General features: G+C 42.9%; 1 protein-coding gene across 1 annotated transcript in view; it reads right to left on the reverse strand.

Moving 5' to 3' along the window:
- Nucleotides 1–6,041, reverse strand: part of REC114 (REC114 meiotic recombination protein) — a 683,893-nt gene extending 677,852 nt beyond the window's left edge. Inside the window, exons 1-2 of the mRNA XM_085646137.1 lie at nucleotides 6,036–6,041; nucleotides 5,845–5,934 (exon numbers count right to left, since the gene is read on the reverse strand). Coding sequence (XP_085502263.1) covers nucleotides 5,845–5,934; nucleotides 6,036–6,041 — 96 coding nt within the window. The remainder of the gene's footprint in view (nucleotides 1–5,844; nucleotides 5,935–6,035) is intronic.
- Between the last annotated feature and the right edge of the window lie 12,539 nt (nucleotides 6,042–18,580).

An 18,580-nucleotide genomic window follows, 5' to 3' on the forward strand; every position in this document is an offset into this window, starting at 1 on the left:
TTTTCATTTGACCAGTCAGCTGCTCTAAGGATATCCTGTAGTCCTCCACCTAGCATAAAAGCTTTAGAAGCAGAAGCGCCTCTTACGGAGTGCGCACCAAAAATAGAAACATCAACACCACTTTCACTCATCACTTCTTTAACCCATCTAGCAATATGAGATCTGTAAGAAATCAACAGTTGAGTTTCAATACCTCTAAGACTTACCGTCCTTTTTTCATACTCTTTGAGACAATTAACGACACATAGACTTTCATTAGGAGGAAAGAAAGGGTAGAAAATAGAGGAAGACATAGTTTTGGTTTTCTTCTTAAGATAAAAACAAACGCCCTCAGGTTGGTACGACCTGTTAGAAACATCTAGAGCCTTAACACCTGATGTTCATCTCAAAGAAACCAAGCAAAGTTATACAGTAAGCTTATAAGAAATGCGTTTGAGAGAGAGGTTAGCGTTATCTCCCCAAGAAGAAATAAGTTGTAATACCAATTTAACGTCCCATAAGGCTGAATATTTTGCAGTTGGAGGATTAAGAATTTGCATGCTTCTCATAATCATTTTTTGTTAAAAGGCTTTGCCCAACTGAGACACCATCAACTAAGGAATGACCTGGAGCTATTGCTGATCTATAGACATTAACAGTTCTATAACTTAGGCCAGAAGCGAAGAGTTCAGATAGATAATTAACCACGTGTATTAAATCAGTTGAAACAGGATCGTAGTGTCATTGAAGACACCAGCGAACCCATTTATTCCAAGCCAATCGATATGCTTTCCTTGTTCCAGATGCCCAAGACTCAGATATTCCAGTTGATGGAATCCCTGAAATTCCTGGAGAACCAGTCTGCTACTCAATTGTTCAAACCGGGGATATGTTCAGCTGTGACGGACAGTCCCTTGTTCAGACAATAACCCCAGAAGACTTTCGCTACTTCGGTAAGACTCTTTGAATGTGGTCCCTCCATCTTGTTGATGTATCTCACTGCAGCGACATTGTCCATGCGTAACATTATTGAGCACTTGATTGAGTTCTGGGTAAAACTCTGAACCGCAAATGAGCCTGCTAGGAGTTCCAGGCAGTTGATATGAAGTTCCCTCTCTTCGGGTGTCCAAAGACCTCCTGTTGAAAGGTTGCCACAAGTGGCACCCCAACCTTCTAGACTCGCATCTGATTCTATTATCAAATCTGGAAACTCCCCAAAGATGGCTTTGCCATTCTAGGCTTCTGCATTTTTCAGCCACCAAGATAGTTCCTTCCTCGAGTCTTTGTCCAAGGAAGTCATCTGAGTGTAAGAAAGAGACAATTTCAGAGCTTTCGCTTTGAGTCTCTGGAGGGTCCTGTAGTGTAAAGGGCCTGGAAAGATCGCATGAATGGTTGAGGATAGGAGACCCAGCATTCTGGCTAAGAGTCTCAAAGGAAAGTTTTACAAAGTAAGTATCTTCCTGAGTTCCTTTCGGAGTTCCTTGATCTTTTCCCTTGGTAACTTCAATTCTGCGGAGACTGTATTTACCATGAAGCCCAGGAATTGAGTTTCCTTGCTTGGTGTAATGCAAGATTTCTTGGCATTTATGACGAAACCTAGATGTTGCAGGAGGTGAATAGTAAGATTTGTATGGTGAGAGACTGTCGCTTTGGACTAAGCCATGATAAGAATATCGTCCAGATAAATTATTAGTCTTACGCCCCTCTCTCTTAGCCACGCTACTACTGGACGAAGAACCTTGGTGAAGCACCAGCGGGCTGATGATAGTCCGAACGGGACAGTACAAAATTCCCAGAGTTTTCCATCCCAAGTACATTGGAGGAACCTTCTGTGTGGGGGCCAAATTGGGATTGTCAAATAGGCGTCCTTTAAGTCTAGACGTGTTAGCCAGTCCCCTTTTCTCAGGACATCTCTTAGAAGGTGTATTCCCTCCATCTTCATATGGTGGTAGGATGCCCATCCATTTAGACTTTTTAAGTTTATGACAGGTCTCTGTCCCTTGTCTTTTTTTCTCTACCAAGAAAATATTGCTGATAAAACCTGCTCTTGAACTCTCTATTATAGCCCCTTTGGCCAGTAGATCCTTCACCTCTTGAGAAACTAGGTTTTTTGTTCTTGAGAGAAGATTATTTCGCGAGGTGCCTTTGATTGGAAGGGAATGTCTATTTTGTAACCCTTCACGGTTTCGAGAACCCATGGGTCTTGAGTTACCAAGGGCCAGTTCCCAGTGAAAAGGGCTAGTCCCCCTCCCACCTTTATGGGGGTATCTGAATGGTCTTTCAATATTCTTACCTGTTGAGAAAGTTCTACTGGCTCTTCTTTCACCTCAAAATGGTCTACCTCTGCTTCTTTGTCTTTGGGGGAAAAAAGGTTGATTCTGGTAAAAGGACAACTGTTGATATCTTGATCCTCGTCCCAGAAAGGGTCTAGAGGTGGTTTGTCCTCGGTCGGGAAACCGACCCCGCATTCTCCCTGCCCTTCCAAAAATTCTGTCTGGAAAACCTTTTTGATATCACGTTGTGATTTCTGAATCGAGCTGAATGCGCCAACATACTTATCCATATCTCGAATAAAATCTTCCCCAAAGAGGAGTCCTTGAGAGGATGCTCCTCCTTCCTTGTTTGCCAGTTCAATAAGTTTAGGGTTGATCTTAAGGAGAACACCTTTTCTGCGTTCATTCGAAATTGCAGTATTGGCATTGCCGAGGAGGCAGATGGCGCGTTGGACCCATTTGTGCAGTTCCTTAGGGTCGATGGGGGTTCCATCAATATATGCACTTTTGGCTAGGTCAAAAATTTTAGTTAGGGGTCCAACAGTGTCAAGGAGTCGGTCTTGGCAAGATTTAAGACTCTTATCTATCCCCTTTCTAGGGTCTTTGACACCTTTGGCGATGAAGGCAACGACCTTAGGGTCAAGTTCAGGGGTCATTGCAATTTTGTCCGGGAGAGATGGGCGGGGGCATTCAGACCTCAGTCTGGATCTCACCTCTTTGGGAATCTCCCTTCTAAGCCAGAAGCTAATGTAGTTTGCCACGTGTTGGGAGGGTTGCCATTCAGGGGAAAGGGGATGTTCAATTAAGGGAGGGTCGTACATGTAGTTCCCGAAGGGATCAGTAATAACCATTTTTGGGTCTGAGGCCTTATCTGCCTCTTCAATATTTTCCACAGTTTCATCCCCCATCTCCTCTGAGTCTGTATCAAAGGCTGAGGAGCACGAAAGATCTTTTTCGGCCACATCATCACTATCAACATGTATAGGAGCTTCAGGGTCTGATATATGCCCTATTGTGATGCCCGAGGCATCCATCTGGTCACCGCCTGAAAAGTGTGAGTGAGCTGCTTTAATCGTTTTTTGGGTTTTTTTAGCACCTTTTTCGGCATGTTGTGGTGCAGCTCTCTTTTTTGGGGCCTTACCTGCCCCTTCTTTTGTGCCCATAGTATGTGTAGTACTAGTGGTGGGCCATGTCTTTTAACAGCATTTCAAATTTGTTATTTATTGTCTCATTGAAAAATTCATGGCCTTATCCATGGCCTTAGAGACCATAGACTCAAGCTTACCTTCGAGGTTGGAGTCTGGATTGAGAGACATTGTTGAGTATAATGATATTGGAGGTTACTTAAGTAATTATACCTTGTCTCTTCTCCCTTCTTTTTTTTTTTTTGATACAGAAGGGATTAGTTAATTTATTGATATATATATATTTTTTGGATCGAGGTATAAATTGAAGGGATAATTTTTTGGTTGGATTCGATTTAAGGCCGGTGAAAAAAGCGAGTCAGAATCTGAGAAAAAGCTGGTGAAAAAAGCGTATCAGCAGGTGAAATCGATCGTGGTTAAGAAACAGCAGCAACTGCCAAGTGTTGTCTGCTGAAACTATGGCAACCACGCACGTTTCTTATGTGCGTGGTAGTCGCCTATGGCCTTTTCTCGAAATATCTTTCCCCCGCGTTGCGCGATTGAAACGCACATCGCGGCGGGGAAGGAGGACTCCCGGCGTCTTCGTGGTCCGCAAAAAATGACTCCCGGTGTGTTCGGAGGAGGAAACGGGAAGAGCGGGTAAGAGCACTGTGGCAGCGTGGTGCGGTGTGCGAGGGCAGACGTGCGCGGATCAAAGGCAGGCTCGGGTTAGGTCTAGAGCGTTGCTAGGGAATGCCCATCGCTCGCGTCCGATTTCAAATGTAAACAGAGATAAACGGAGGCCCAAGAAGGGCCCCAAGAGTCGGTGGAAAGAACGAACAAGTTATGGAGAAAAAACAAGTAATACCTCACCAAGAAGGTCTCTCAAAGAGACATGGTCCACAGAAAGAAGCCTACAGGAAGGGTCTAATGATAATAAATAAATGCATGGTAGGGTCAATAGGACTCAGTCATGCGAGAAATAGAAAGGTAAAAGCATTAATCATACAAGAAACCATAATTTCCATAAAAAACATGAACAAGTAAGAACGAATGAAATGAGGGTACTTATCTCTGTGAGCAGCAGCAACAAAGAAGGAAGATGGCTGCATGTTCACAGACTTTATACTGTATTGGAATGTTACTGAAGTTCTATATTCTCGTCATTGTTACTACTGAGCTGTGGCAATAAAAGAGAATTTGCATAATGTTGGCCTCCGTGTCGTGCCATAAAATTGAAATACCTGTGACGGTTGGCGAATCACTGCAGGAGCAGGTGGGAGGAGGCAAAGAGTGGATAAAATAAAAATTAAGCTGGGTGGAAGAAGGAAGGGCAAAGCAGCACACAAGAGAGCGCGCAAACAAGCTAATGCAGGTGGGCCAGTAGGCGTTTGGGAGAGGGAATCAAGCAGCACATGAGGGAAACAACTAGGAAAGAGATGCACTCTCATGGCTATCTGAACAAAAATAAAAAAAGTAGTTCCCTTATTTTGAGCAAGTAAAGGGATATAAGCCATCCAATCAAAAGGATGGTAAATAGCCATCTCCAGGGGAGTGACACACAAAAGGGAAGGCAAGTCAAACTAAAGCAAGCAAATGAGTGACAAGAAAACCAACTAATAGTAAGGGACAAGCTGTAAGCCCACTGTAAACTTTGGGTAAGCCCATATTGGGTCTTTTGCAACCAGTTACCTTGTACTGTCAGGTGGGCAACACCTAAAAATGATCTTTTCTGCTCAAATGACTTTCAGGCCAAGTCATCAATTTCTTTGGTCATACAGTAAGGCCATAAGGCAACCTAAGGATTTTATCCCCCATTTAACAGATACCTGATGTAAAGTAAGTTCTTTTAGGTCGGTATTTAATTTTACTTGAACACTATAAACGGGATAACGATGGAACTTGACGGCAATAAAATGCAAACAAATCATCAAAATACTAAAAAAATGGTATGTTCGATAATCGTCGGACAGAGACAGAAGAATATACAAATAACTTGTAAATACTAGCGTATTCTATGTTGATGTGACATTTTCTAGCAGGCAGTGCTCAAGGGCTCATACAACAGACAACATCTGTGTTTTGACGAGTTGGGTTAATAATTGTATTAGCACTGGTAGTTTGTCTTGGGCCTTATCACAAGTGGACCATTAATAACGATGGCCAGTAACAAGAGTTACCGGGCCTAGTGAAGTTATAAATTGTGGTGTTTCACACGGAGATTTCACCTGCTGAAAGCAGCCAAAGTCACAGCATGAAACACTGAGGGAAAACTTGCGACAGGGAACGCGGAAACGCTGATTGCCGCGTTATTCAACCAAACCTGTCTAGTTCTGTTATGTTCATGTCCCCTGAAATGCAAGGACCCGCAATACCGGTAATTACAAGGGCGGAGAGGGAAAATCCGTGATTTTAACAGCCCTCTCATAACGAAGGCCAAAGAACAAGACTGCAAGCTATAAACTTACCAGCAATGTTGGTCCTTGGGAAATGAAGAAATGGCCCGATGCTACGATGTTAAGCGTGAGGCTACCTGTTTCCTCATTTGCCTCGAAAACCTTTAAAAAAGCAGGAATGAAGAAAAGCGAGGATCAGAACAAAACAGTAATATTTTTAGATCGTATAAACTTTGACAAAGAAAACTACAAAATCTATTTACATCCATCTTTTTATAGAAAACCCAAATTCAGATTAGCATTCCAGCACATTATAAGGATAAAATCCATCTCAATTTCAACTCTCACTCTATTCAACCTCAATTTGGGGGTGTTATCTACAGATGTATCTGACGTTCTCAAGCTTGTAAAGATTTTAAATCAGCACAGTCGCTGTGTGTCACCGCGGATGCATGCAGGTGTATGAATCCACTTAGAGAGGGACATTTTCTATTAGAAAAATGTCAAACCCACAGTGAGATTTGATTATGTCTTCTCATGGACTTACGTTTGATCGCTGACAATGTTATTTATCACGTCCTCAGTCCATACACATATTTTGAAGATAAACCTCCTGCCTCAGTACACCACTGTCACACGCTGTATGTTGCCCAATTTAGTGTCCCGCTGATCTGCATGTGGGTGCAAACTTCCGTTTGTGCCTGGATCGGGATTTTAGGGGCATATCAACAAGCGCTTTATCTCTGCTTTTTTGGCTTTAAAAGCCAAAAAAGCAGAGATAAAACTAGCACCCTATCAACAACGGGGTGCTAACATGCAAATTTGCATGTTAGCACCCTTTTACTCTACGCTTCCCCTTGCATCTCTAATGAGATGCAAAGGGGGCGTTCCGACATTTCTCCTATTATCAAGAATATCGCTAACCCTGTTAGAGACAAAAAAAGCAGCGCTAACCGTGGTTAACGCTGCTTTTTTACGTCTGGTATTTTTCTGACTTAGCCATGATATCCTATGGAAGGAGGATATCATGGCTAAGTTTGTCTGTCCCTATCAACAAGCTAACGTGAGATTTTCGCTGGGTTTCCAGCGATAATCTCACGTTAGCCACTTAGCATGAGGATTTTTATCGCTATTGAGATAAGCGTTGCTAATAGCACGCTATCTCAGCGAGAAAAATCAACGCTACCCGGCGATAATTATCCTAGCGCTAAGTGCGCTTAGCGATAATTATCGCCGGTTGTTGTTGATATGCCCCTTAATTTGTAGGATGAGTGCATTCTTAGAGGGTGTTTGCTCGCATAATTTAGTAGGTAAAGCAAGTGCAAATTGTGCAGGCAAATTGCGCACATTCCATGTTTGTGCACCTGAAAATGGAGAAAATTATGTGTTAATAGCATGCCTGAATATCATTAAGAGCAAATTGCATGCTTGTTATGTATCAACAATCATTCTTAGTATTTACCACACATGACTGCAGGGCACTTGTAAAGTGGCCTAAGTGTTTATCAATATTAATAAATGTTCTATTAGGTCATATTTCCCCTACTCTTGTCCTCACTGGAGGGGGGATAGTTATGAAAGCGAGGCAGCATTAAATAGGTTTGAACAAAACCATCGGTAGATGCTCCTGCCTTCCATCATAGAGGGCAAGGATGTGTTTTAAAAATATATATATATATATATATATGTATATTTTCAGGTTCCAATAAACAAACAACGTAAAGAGTGTAAACACGCCGCACAACAATAAGAGGTGGGTGGGAACAGACAGGCAGCTCCCCTCACAGGGCCAGTTCAAGGCTGCAACAGCACTGTACAGTAGGAAAAATGACATTGACTTCACAGCTGAACAATACATGTAGAAATGTTTTCAAGTAACATCCTCAGTAACTACGGTAGGAAATTGTATTCCATAATGATTCGAACAACACCCCAGACTTTAAAAAACGTTTCTGGGCAACCTCTGCTTTTATAAGTGACCTTTTCCGCCACCCTGTAGAGATCCATCCATCACCTCCACTCCCTCATAGTCAGGACCCCCAGCTCCCCCCAGTGTTTTTAGCGACATCGCGTTTGGCCACCACCAGCCCCAAGTTACAAAAGAGGAGTTTAATTCTTGGTATAGCTACATCGCCCGGGAGCCCCAGCAAACCATATTTGGGCTCAAAAGGAATGCGTTCCTCCAGAACTTTACCAAGCTCGCCCACGACTAGTATACAGTACTCCTGAATGGCAGGGCAGCTCCAAAGCTGCACATATGTACCCCAAGTCTCCCAGCATTCCAAAAATCCAGGCATGCAGCCCTCCCCATACGATGTAGACGTTCCCTGACGTAATAGACTTGATTCAGAATCCTGATTTAATTAAGCGCAGTCTGGACTTTATGGCGACATCCCTTAGGTGCATCACGGCTGCCTTCCAAACACAACATAACATATGTATTTTTAAGGCACACGTTCACCCGCATAGGGGCATCTTGGCGCTGAATAACAGATGTTCATTGTTACCGAAATCAATGGCACTCATTTTATCGACCTCATAATGGATGAAAGGCTGAGTGGACTCGCCGGAAATTGAACCTGTGACCATGATGTCCAACACAGGCCCCTACAGTGGATGCATTAGTCCACTAAGCCACCAATCCCAATCAATGTCCTCAAGTTCTCCCCCCTAGATCTTCCCCCCAGCGGGACTTCAGCCTGAACAGTGTATCAGGCACGTTGTTGGTGATGGTTTTAGAAGTAAAGGAGATTGCCTTTAAGTGCAGCTTCTTCATGAGCAGTCTACACTCGAGAAGGGCAATTACAGGCATGATGCAGGTAGGCATATTTAAAGAACTAATTGGGGCTCATATTGCTATCTCTCCGAAGGGAGGAAAAAGGCATCAGTCCACCGTCTTCCAGGAGGTCATCCACCTGGGAAATCCCCAGTAGGTCCCAGGGCCTGACCCCTTAAGTTTCCTCAGTTCACTTAGCCATGCCCACTCCCAGAGTGGTGTCGCTCATGTAACTCTCCCCACCCAGCCTATTTACCTAGTGCCTTTCTTCCAGGCCTCCACCGGCATTGGAGTTGCTGGCAGAAACCCCTGAGCACCCTTACTGCCGTATAAATAGTGGGTGTAGGGCCGAATGGTTAACTGAGCTCATTCAAGCCAATAAGTCGAATGGTCCTGGGGTGCGAAAGACCAGCCATTGACAGCCACCTAATGGAATGCTCAGTAGTAGGCTCGTATATCTGGAAGAGCAATCCCACCGTTGTATGGGTTGCGTTAGAGAGTCTTAACCGCTATCCTAGGATGTGCCTCGATCCCAATGTAGCGTCCGTAAGTCTCCCTCAATCCTAGTGAATGTGGCTTCGGGCACTGGGTAGTGCGTATTTGCAAAGGCATAGAGCAATTTGAGGAACGTTACTTTAAAAACAGTCGCCCTCCCATTCAGAGTGAGGGTCAGGGCAAGCCACCATTCTGCCTCTTCCTGAAACTTGGAGACCACTCAGACCGGGTTCCTGGATAGGTATGTTTCCCTACGAGGGGGTCACAAATATGCCTAGATATTGGAATCTGGCCGTTTCCAACTGGAGCGTTTGGGGAAGATTGGTTGGGTCTAGGGGCCCAAAGGAATGACAGAGTACCAATCTGTTCTAGTTAATGCAGTACCCAGAATGAGTGTCATAGGAGTCAAACTTACATAGGATAGCCGGGATTGTGGTAGGTGAGTCAGTGACACAAAGCACTATCACACCCACATTTAGTGAATTTTTCTTCTTCCTCACTATCAGCCTCGCAAATATGGAAACCATGAACGACAGGACAGGAGCGAATCTTAGCCACCAAAGGCTCAATGGTAACAGTAAAAACCAAAGGGGACAAGGGAAAACCCTGACCAGTGCCCTGGCTACTCAGAAAGATTGAGGAGAGTACCCCGTTCACTCTCACCACTGCGGTGGGGACCTGATAGTGCAACCAAACCCATCACTGGTACTCAACGTTATGTTTCCTAACCTAGGCAGCAAAGTGACCTTTTACCTACATTTTTCCTACCTTGCTCTGCATATCGGTTCTAGCAATGACCTTTTACCCAGTTATGTAATGAATAAATATTGATAGGTTTCCTTGAAACTAGCCTAATTTATTATGCATGAGGATTCTTAGAATCATATCTTAATCCCCTTCACATGACGTACATAACAGGATTAACATACTCTGTACAGAATTCATCGCTATCTTCATGCTAGGGCGACAGGGCTACAATTACAATTATTGATTTAGGTTCATTTACATAATCGTACTCACAACGTATCGATTGTGGTAGAACGCCTGTGGCTACCTTTTGAGTATAAAAGAACTGCACCTTCACTAGGTAACAAGAGGAGACGCTTCTACGCTGACACTGACACGGAGGTCCCTGCACGCTGAGGCTTCAACAGGCAGCCATCTCACATCCCTTGCGGGGTGTGCAACTAGTGACCAAGATAGGGTCCTTCATTCTCTCCCATCCGGTAATGGAATTGGCTCTTTCCTAGGGGATTCTTGGCTTCACACTAATGGAGCGTGGGTCACCAGCTCTGGTCACACATACACCTAATACTCACCTGGGCCCAAACCACATTCATACCAGTGGCGTAACGTAAGGCCCCGAGCTCCCAGTCATGTGGGGGGCCCCTCTGAGTCAGTGCTACTATAGTTTATAACAATACTTTTGAAAATGACAGCCTGGCCTGCCCATGGCTCCAAAGCGTTCTCTGCCTTTTGGTCCGTCGCTGGGTCATTAAATAGTAATATGTTTATCAATATATAAGCACTTGGAGCAGAGTCAACCTGCTTAGAGAACCGAGAACGAACTGAAAGCAAGATTTCCCCTGCCTCAGCGCCTGGGTGTCTCGTTGTGTTCAAGGCGGGGCAGGGAGGGCCGTGTCATGGACATGCGCAGTATACACTGCACGTGAGGCCATTCACACGGCGCAAGCCATTACTGTGAGTACCATACCACATTCATTATTATGGCATATTATCATCGTCTTTGCGCTGGCACAGCTCTCTCGTATTGGATCTTCTCCTGGCGCGTGCCCCCTTTCTCCACCCATGCATTGGCTCTTCCCATTTCCTTCTCTTCTGGGCGCACAAGGGTGAGAGGGAGTGCCGGGGTGGCGTCAAGAGGCCCAGGGCATTTCTTTCTTTATACATGACTCACGGAAACGCTTCAACTTAGTACATAAAGTGAAGCGATTACACATGTCATGTTTAAAGAAGTAATTTTTGACAACTGCTGGATGGATGCCTCTGGGAAGCCGGCGTGAACCAGATATCCCTGGCATCCATTTAGGGGCAGGTTGTTGGTGAAAATGCAAAAGGGGTATTTCTTTCTTTAAACATGCCATGTGGTATTGCTTCGATTTATGTACTAAATTGAAGTGATTCAGCGTGCCATGTTTAAAGAAAGAAATATCCTTTTGGAATTTTGGCATCCACTGAGCGGTCCTCAAAATACAACAAGCATTGGCATAGCCAATAGGTCTCGCTTTTGGGACCTTATAAGTATATTTACTTTCGCTATAATCGCGGCATGTAAAGCGCGGGTGCCGCGATTATAGCAAAAGGTAAAGAAATAGAAAAAACATCTATTTCTTTACTTTTGCTATAATCGCGGCACCCGTGCTTTATGTGCCGCGATTATAGCAAAAGTAAACATACTAATAAGGTCCCAAAAGCGAGACCTATTGGCTATGCCAATGTTTGTTTACTTTCCGCGCAGGGGAGGGGGCCTGCGAGATTCCCTTGCGGCAGCGTGCGACCATATGGCACCGCCCGCTCCCGCAAGGAAATCGCCAGACGTGCACGCGTTGCCATTGCAAGCAATGCAACGCGTGCACGTTTTTGTCCCCAAAGCTGTGCCAATGGCATTAGGTCTCTCTCCTATGCAGCGCATGCGCACTGCGTAGGCGAGACCTAAAAAGAGTATTTCTTTCTGTAGTGCCGTAGTATCAATGAAGCTACATTCCTAGGAAGGGTCTTGGTGTGGCCATGTAGGTGAGAAGAGAATGTTATAGAATTAAATTAATTCCTTGGTCTTTTCGAAGCCAGTTGTATTTTACTTAAAAAAATGCTGCCTGTTTACTTGCATTTCTCATTTCTGTCTCTCAGAACATCCTTGCTGAAGCTTTGGCGGTGATTATAATTATTTTAAGTACAGTGCGCCTTTGTTGTTAATGTTTCAACACAATATCAGAGTGTAGCACGTGGGCAGGGGTCAGGAGAGTAATATATAAATGCAGGTGAATGTTCTTTGCTGGAAGTTGAGGTCAATGGAGTTTACTGTTTGTTTACCCTCATGAGGCTAAAAATGTTATCTCATTGCCATGTGGTGAAGACCACTTGGCAGCATACAGTCGGGTTTATATTTTCAAGTTTTCGGATTGTAAAACATGAAGTCTGCAGTCGGTGCCATGACTAAATCCAGGCTTATGTTCTTTCACTATCCTTTGAGCAAAAAGCCATGTGCACCTGCAACAAGTGAGTGGTAGCAGACCAGACTGACTATTATTAGTTAGACCATGTTAAATAGACAGACAGATGGTCAGTGAGGTACACAGCTTCTGCGACTGACACGTTTGAGCCCTACCAAAATCAACAACCTAACATACTTCCGAGGTCTAGGAATTGAATACAATTACTTTGGATAGTACCAACACCTGTGCTGCATTTGGAAACATCAGATATGAACTGTTAAATAAAAAAACAAATTACTATGAAAGTGATATCACTTGAAGCTAGGTTTTTGTTTTTTAAATAGAGTTTTACATAGCGCGAACTTGACCCGAATCGGGTATCAGAGCGCTTTACATAGCACCAGTTGCGTTACATTGGGACACATTCATTTTTGTTAGGCAGGGGGAGATTAAGTGATTTGCCCAGAATCACAGGATGTTCAGCGTCATTGCCGAGACTCGAACCCAGTTCCCCAGATTCGAAGTCGACAGCCCTAGCCGTTAGGCCAACTGTGGAGCAGTTCCGAATGTATGTCTGACATGTCAGTGTTTTTTTGTGTGCAAGAGGGATAAGGTACAGGAAGATTTACTTTCCGTGACCTAAAGAAGACACTCTAACAAGGTAGTTAATATCAACCTGCAATAATGTTGCATGCGTATATCATCCGACCACTGTATTGTAAAGTAATTTTATATTTTCTGTTCTATTCTCCACCTATACTTATCTTGGGACATAAACATGAGTGGAATTATGAATAGTAAATATCTATATATCCTTACAGCGTGGTTGTAAAATTATTCACATGCAAAATACCACATCTGTTAATCTGGCCCACGACTGGCCAATCTCTTAATCATGTGCCATAAACTAAAAACAGCAAGTTCCATGGGCATGCACAATTGTCAGAGGGGTGTTTCAGCTATATCAATTGTTTTCATGGTTAAGAAATATTCACCCATGAATTCAGAATCCTTCGTACTAAGGGCAGGTCAGAAAAAATCACATCTATGTTAGAATAATAATATTGCAGTTTTCCAGTTTTATAAAATAAACTTGCTAAAACACTACAAGATATACCATAGGTTAAGCGTAAGTGGTGATAAGTCAACCCCTCTGCTACAGATGCAGGTAATTTCATGCACACATAACAATCACTAACTTCCATAGTCTCTACATATTGTATTAATAGGTTTGTGAAAACATTTAAATCAGTGCCATATTTATTCACAGTGTGATGTAAATCTGACTCATCTGGTGCTTCTAATTCTACTCTATCTCCTTTGATAGTAGCTACCTTTTCATGTGTGTTTGTGGTATTCTGTACACTTTTGACCATTAAATAAGGTATGGCTACGGCCAATATCAACCTTGTTACGAGTATTAGAAATATACTACACATACACATTATGCAACACTTCTTAAAACAAGTTTCCAGCAGCTTTATTTTCAGTCATTCTCAGAAACGGGAAGAAGATTTCTCTTCTTTATCCGAGTGGTTCAAACTTCGTAACAGTGTTATAATGGGAAAATTTGCTCAAGGTGGTCTCACTTCTTCGTCAATTCGCTCTGCATTACAATTTTCAATTTCCTCTTCAATTATCTCTAACTACTCTAAATCTTCAAGAATTACATATGTCCATTCAGGACCTTTGATTTATTTACAAATTTCGCTCTGGGGCTTCTTCGTTTAGAACCTACAGCTGCTTGCCCAGACCAACTGGATACTTCGTCTACCTGCTCTGGTTCTTCGGGTACTGTCTTGAAGTGATATTTCAATCTTTTGATAACACCTGGCCTATTATCACCCTTTCTGATTCGATTAGCTTACACTGCACTTGTACTTTCTTCAGATGTTCTTTTATTTTCGTTGATTTGTGGCACAACGTGATTATTTTTGTCCTCAGATTCTTTTTCTGTCTGATCATGAGTAGGGCTTACGGATGCACTACTTCCTTCATGATTGTTTTCTCTTTCACTGGTCTGACCTAGTTCAGGTTCAATTTTTAAAATCGCTTTTTCTGTATTTGCCTGAATTTCTGTAATTTCACTTATTGGCTCCTGCTCCATTTCCTTTGAATCTTTTTAATCATTTATCTGTTCACTTACTTTAGATTCTCTCTGTTCTTTCCCAGTTTCAAGCTCTATACATTTGGTTTCCTCTGTTTGGGTAATTGATACCTTCCCTACCTTGTCCTGCTCAGGTTTATAGTCTAATTTAATTTCTGTTTCTTAAGCACTTTCCTTTCAGTCTATCTGCTCCTCACTCTTTTCCTGACTAATTTGTTTAGTTTGACTCCTGGTTCTTACAATTATCTCTGGTATGTCTACTATAGGTATCCAATCATCCTGACTGGCGCTCGGTTGCTCTTCGGCAGCTACTTCAGGACCTATTACTTGAGATCCTTCAGCTGTGCAACCTTCAGCCCCCTCAACCACCTGAGTCAGTTGAGGTTCCTCCTCATCAGGTGCTGGTACTCTTTTAGTGTGGCTTGCATGAATCCAATTAGGCAAGCCTGCACATTTTACAGCTGTTGTCGTGACTAATATAATCTGATGCGGTTTCTCCCACCTTGGTGCTAGGCAAGTGTCTTGTGTGTGATTCTTCACTACAACCCAGTCACCAGGATTCAGATCATGCGCTTGAATCGGCTGCCTGACGTCTGCGTCCTCTCCAACCTGGCGAGAGATAGAACGCACTTCGCCAGCCAATTCTTTGCAATACTCCAGTACCAAATCATCAGTTATATTCAACAACTTGTGTCCTGGCATGCATGCCTGCCTCATTGCTCTTCCCATGATGATTTCATGGGGACTCAATCCAGTATTTTTGTCTGGAATACTTGTGAGTCCCATCAGAACAAGAGGTAGGGCATCAGGTCAGTCTAGTGGAGTCGATGCACACACTTTATCCAACCTCGACTTAATTGTGCCATTCAATTGTTCTACCACTCCAGATGCCTCTGGGTGGTATGGGCAGTGCAACTTCTGTTCAATTTTAAATGATTCACAAATTAATTGAATTATTTCATTATTAAAATGAGACCCTCTATCTGATTCAATAGTTACTGGAAAACCGAACCGAGGAATGAGCTCTCTCAATAGAAGTCTGGCTACGGTTCAACTGTCATTTCTCTTAGTAGGGTATGCCTCCACCCATTTTGAAAATAAACAGACAATGACAAGTACATATTTTAATCCTCGACAAGCAGGTAACTAAATGAAGTACAAAGTCAAAATACACCTGAGCACACCCAAGTAGAGTCACTATAATCCAAAGGTTTTAGTCAGAACCTCAGCAACATGAATAGTAGTTTGGAGTGTCCTTTGTTTTCCCTTTTTTTTGTAATTGGATATAAAGGAGTTTCCCAATCAGGTCCTGTTGCAGATTATTTTATTCAACAAACAACAGCGCAGAGCAGCAGCAGCCGACGCGCGTTTCGCCCACCGGGCTTTTTCAAGGCTAGTAAATCATACCAACGTCCCCTGAATTGATTAAAATCATGCGCTGTGAATCCGTCACTATCTGGATTAATTCCTGTTAGATCCGTGTCCACTTTAATGTTCTTGTCGAGTTTCTAAAAGGCAGCCTGGGACACGTAGTAATCGAGCCGCATCACATGTTGTGATTAAGGTACCCCTTCAGGTGCGGGACACGCCGAGTTGCCACGCGTCTTCGTTAGGACACTGCTGCGACATTCAGGGCTTATCAAGGTCCTTTATTTTGGTTCCCGCACCTGAAGGGGTACCTTAATCACAACATGTGATGCGGCTCGATTACTACGTGTCCCAGGCTGCCTTTTAGAAACTCGACAAGAACATTAAAGTGGACACGGATCTAACAGGAATTAATCCAGATAGTGACGGATTCACAGCGCATGATTTTAATCAATTCAGGGGACGTTAGTATGATTTACTAGCCTTGAAAAAGCCCGGTGGGCGAAACGCGCGTCGGCTGCTGCTGCTCTGCGCTGTTGTTTGTTGAATAAAATAATCTGCAACAGGACCTGATTGGGAAACTTCTTTATATCCAATTACAAAAAAAAGGGAAAACAAAGGACACTCCAAACTACTATTCATGTTGCTGAGGTTCTGACTAAAACCTTTGGATTATAGTGACTCTACTTGGGTGTGCTCAGGTGTATTTTGACTTTGTACGTTGCCTTGGGACTCGTCCCATGGTTGTTTATACCCTGATGGGTGGGTATTGTTGACACCGTGACAGCACCTCTATATGCGATTCGAAATATATATGTACATTTGTGTGTTTTACTGTATTCGTGGATGTGCAGATCATATATGCAAAAACCCATGTCTTTTGTGATTGTAAACTAAATGAAGTACATTTGAAGTCTTATGAATGGTCCTTCAGCTTTTCCAATTTTTGCCATATAGACAATTGTTCTATTGCCGGGATTCATTTGCTGACATGTCAAACATCTTTGGCATTGCCTTTCAGCCATATTTCTAAACCTTGGGTTAAACCAATCCTGCCTGAAAAGTCTAATCATTGCATATCGGCCTATGTGAGTGTCTCCGTGATACATTCTAGCCATAGGTGCAAGTATGCTCTCTGGCAACACAGGTCTATCATCTAAGTAGACCCACACACCATCTTCAGTCCTTTGTGTACAACCAATTTTCACACACTCCTCTTTCTCTTTTGTTTCTGCTTCATTTTGTAGATCTTTCACTTCTTTCCATGATTCTAACTCTGACAATAGCATAAGTTGGCAGCTGTTTCGACAATTTTAAATTTTTCTGTTTACTGCCATACGGTATCTGGCACAATGTTGGGCGACCTGGTCAGCGTACCGATTGCCTGCAGTCACATGGTCATTTCCTGACTGGTGTGCGGCACACTTGACCACTGCCACTTCTTTTGGTAATCGTATTGCTTCAAGCAATTCTTTGACAAATTTTTAATTTTTAATGGGAGACCCTGAAGAAGTCAGAAAGTCTCGCTGCATCCAAAGCTGGCCAAAGTCATGCACAACCCCGTAACCATACTGACTGTCAGTGTAAATAGTTACTCTCCAATTTTTCCCTTTTTTGCACGCTTTAATTAAAGCAATCAATTTGGCTATTTGTGCAGACCTGACTCCTGGTAAATAGGATGCTTCGACTATTTCAGCCAATGTACACACAGCATAAGTGGTTTTGTACTAAGTTCTGTTACATCAAGACAGTCATGGTCCGGGTCATCTTTTACTTCCTCATTGTATGGATCTGGTAACAGAGTAGCTGGATTAAGTACAGTACATCGAACAATGGTCACGTTTTCTGCACCTAAAATGATCCTTTCATATTTGGTTAATCTACTTGGTGTAAGGTACTGTGTACAGGTTCGTGTTCGTGTTAAGAGAATAACAACTGCATGGGGGACCTATACCTTTACAGGGTGTCCCATCACAATTGTCTCACTTTGCTCCAGACTCACACATGTTGCAGCCACAGCTTTTAGGCATCCTGGCAAAGCGGATGCTACAGGATCTAAGGTAGCAGAAAAGTATGCCACTGGGCGTCACATCAGGCCATGAATCTGAGTTAGGACTGAGAGGGCACAATTATCTCTCTCACAACAAAATAACACGAAATCTTTTGAATAGTCGGGCATACCTAAAGCAGGGGCTTCACATAAACAATCTCGTAATTTCAGAAAGGATTTCTTACTCATCATCCCATTCTATCAGTTCTTTTGCTCGTTTCTTTGTCATTTGTATCAAAGGTTTTGCCAGCATGGAGAACCCCATAATCCACTGTCTGCAATACCCAACTACCCCTAGGAACATTCTTATTTCCTTCTGGGTTTGCGGCACGTTCATTTGTTTTATTATTTTTATTCTTTCAGAGGTCACTCTCCTTTCTCTATCTGGTGTCCCAGATATTTCACTTCTTTTATGCAAAACGGTAGCTTCTCGTGGGACACTTTATGTCCACCTTTGGCTAAATGGTTCAGCAAAGCTATGGAATCTGTCACAAAGTCACTTTTTGTTTTTGAACTGACTAAAAGATCATCAATATACTGTACGAGGACAGATTCTTCAGGCATTACCAAAGTTTCAAGACATTTTTTCAAAATCTGATTGAAAATTGATGGACTTTCTGTGTACCCTAGAGGGACACGATTCCAAGCATAAACACGATCATCAAATTTAAAATAAAAAAAAACTGGCTATCTGGATGCAATGCGATGGAGAAAAAAGCATGACATAAATCAATCACAGTAAACCACCTCGCGTTCCATGATATTTGGTACAGAATCACTGCAGGGTTGGGCACCACTGGACAACAGGGCACAACAATCTTATTAATCTTCCGTAAATC

The sequence above is a fragment of the Triturus cristatus genome, chromosome 3_1 (genome assembly GCF_964204655.1).
Source record: "Triturus cristatus chromosome 3_1, aTriCri1.1, whole genome shotgun sequence".
Lineage (NCBI taxonomy): Eukaryota > Metazoa > Chordata > Amphibia > Caudata > Salamandridae > Triturus > Triturus cristatus.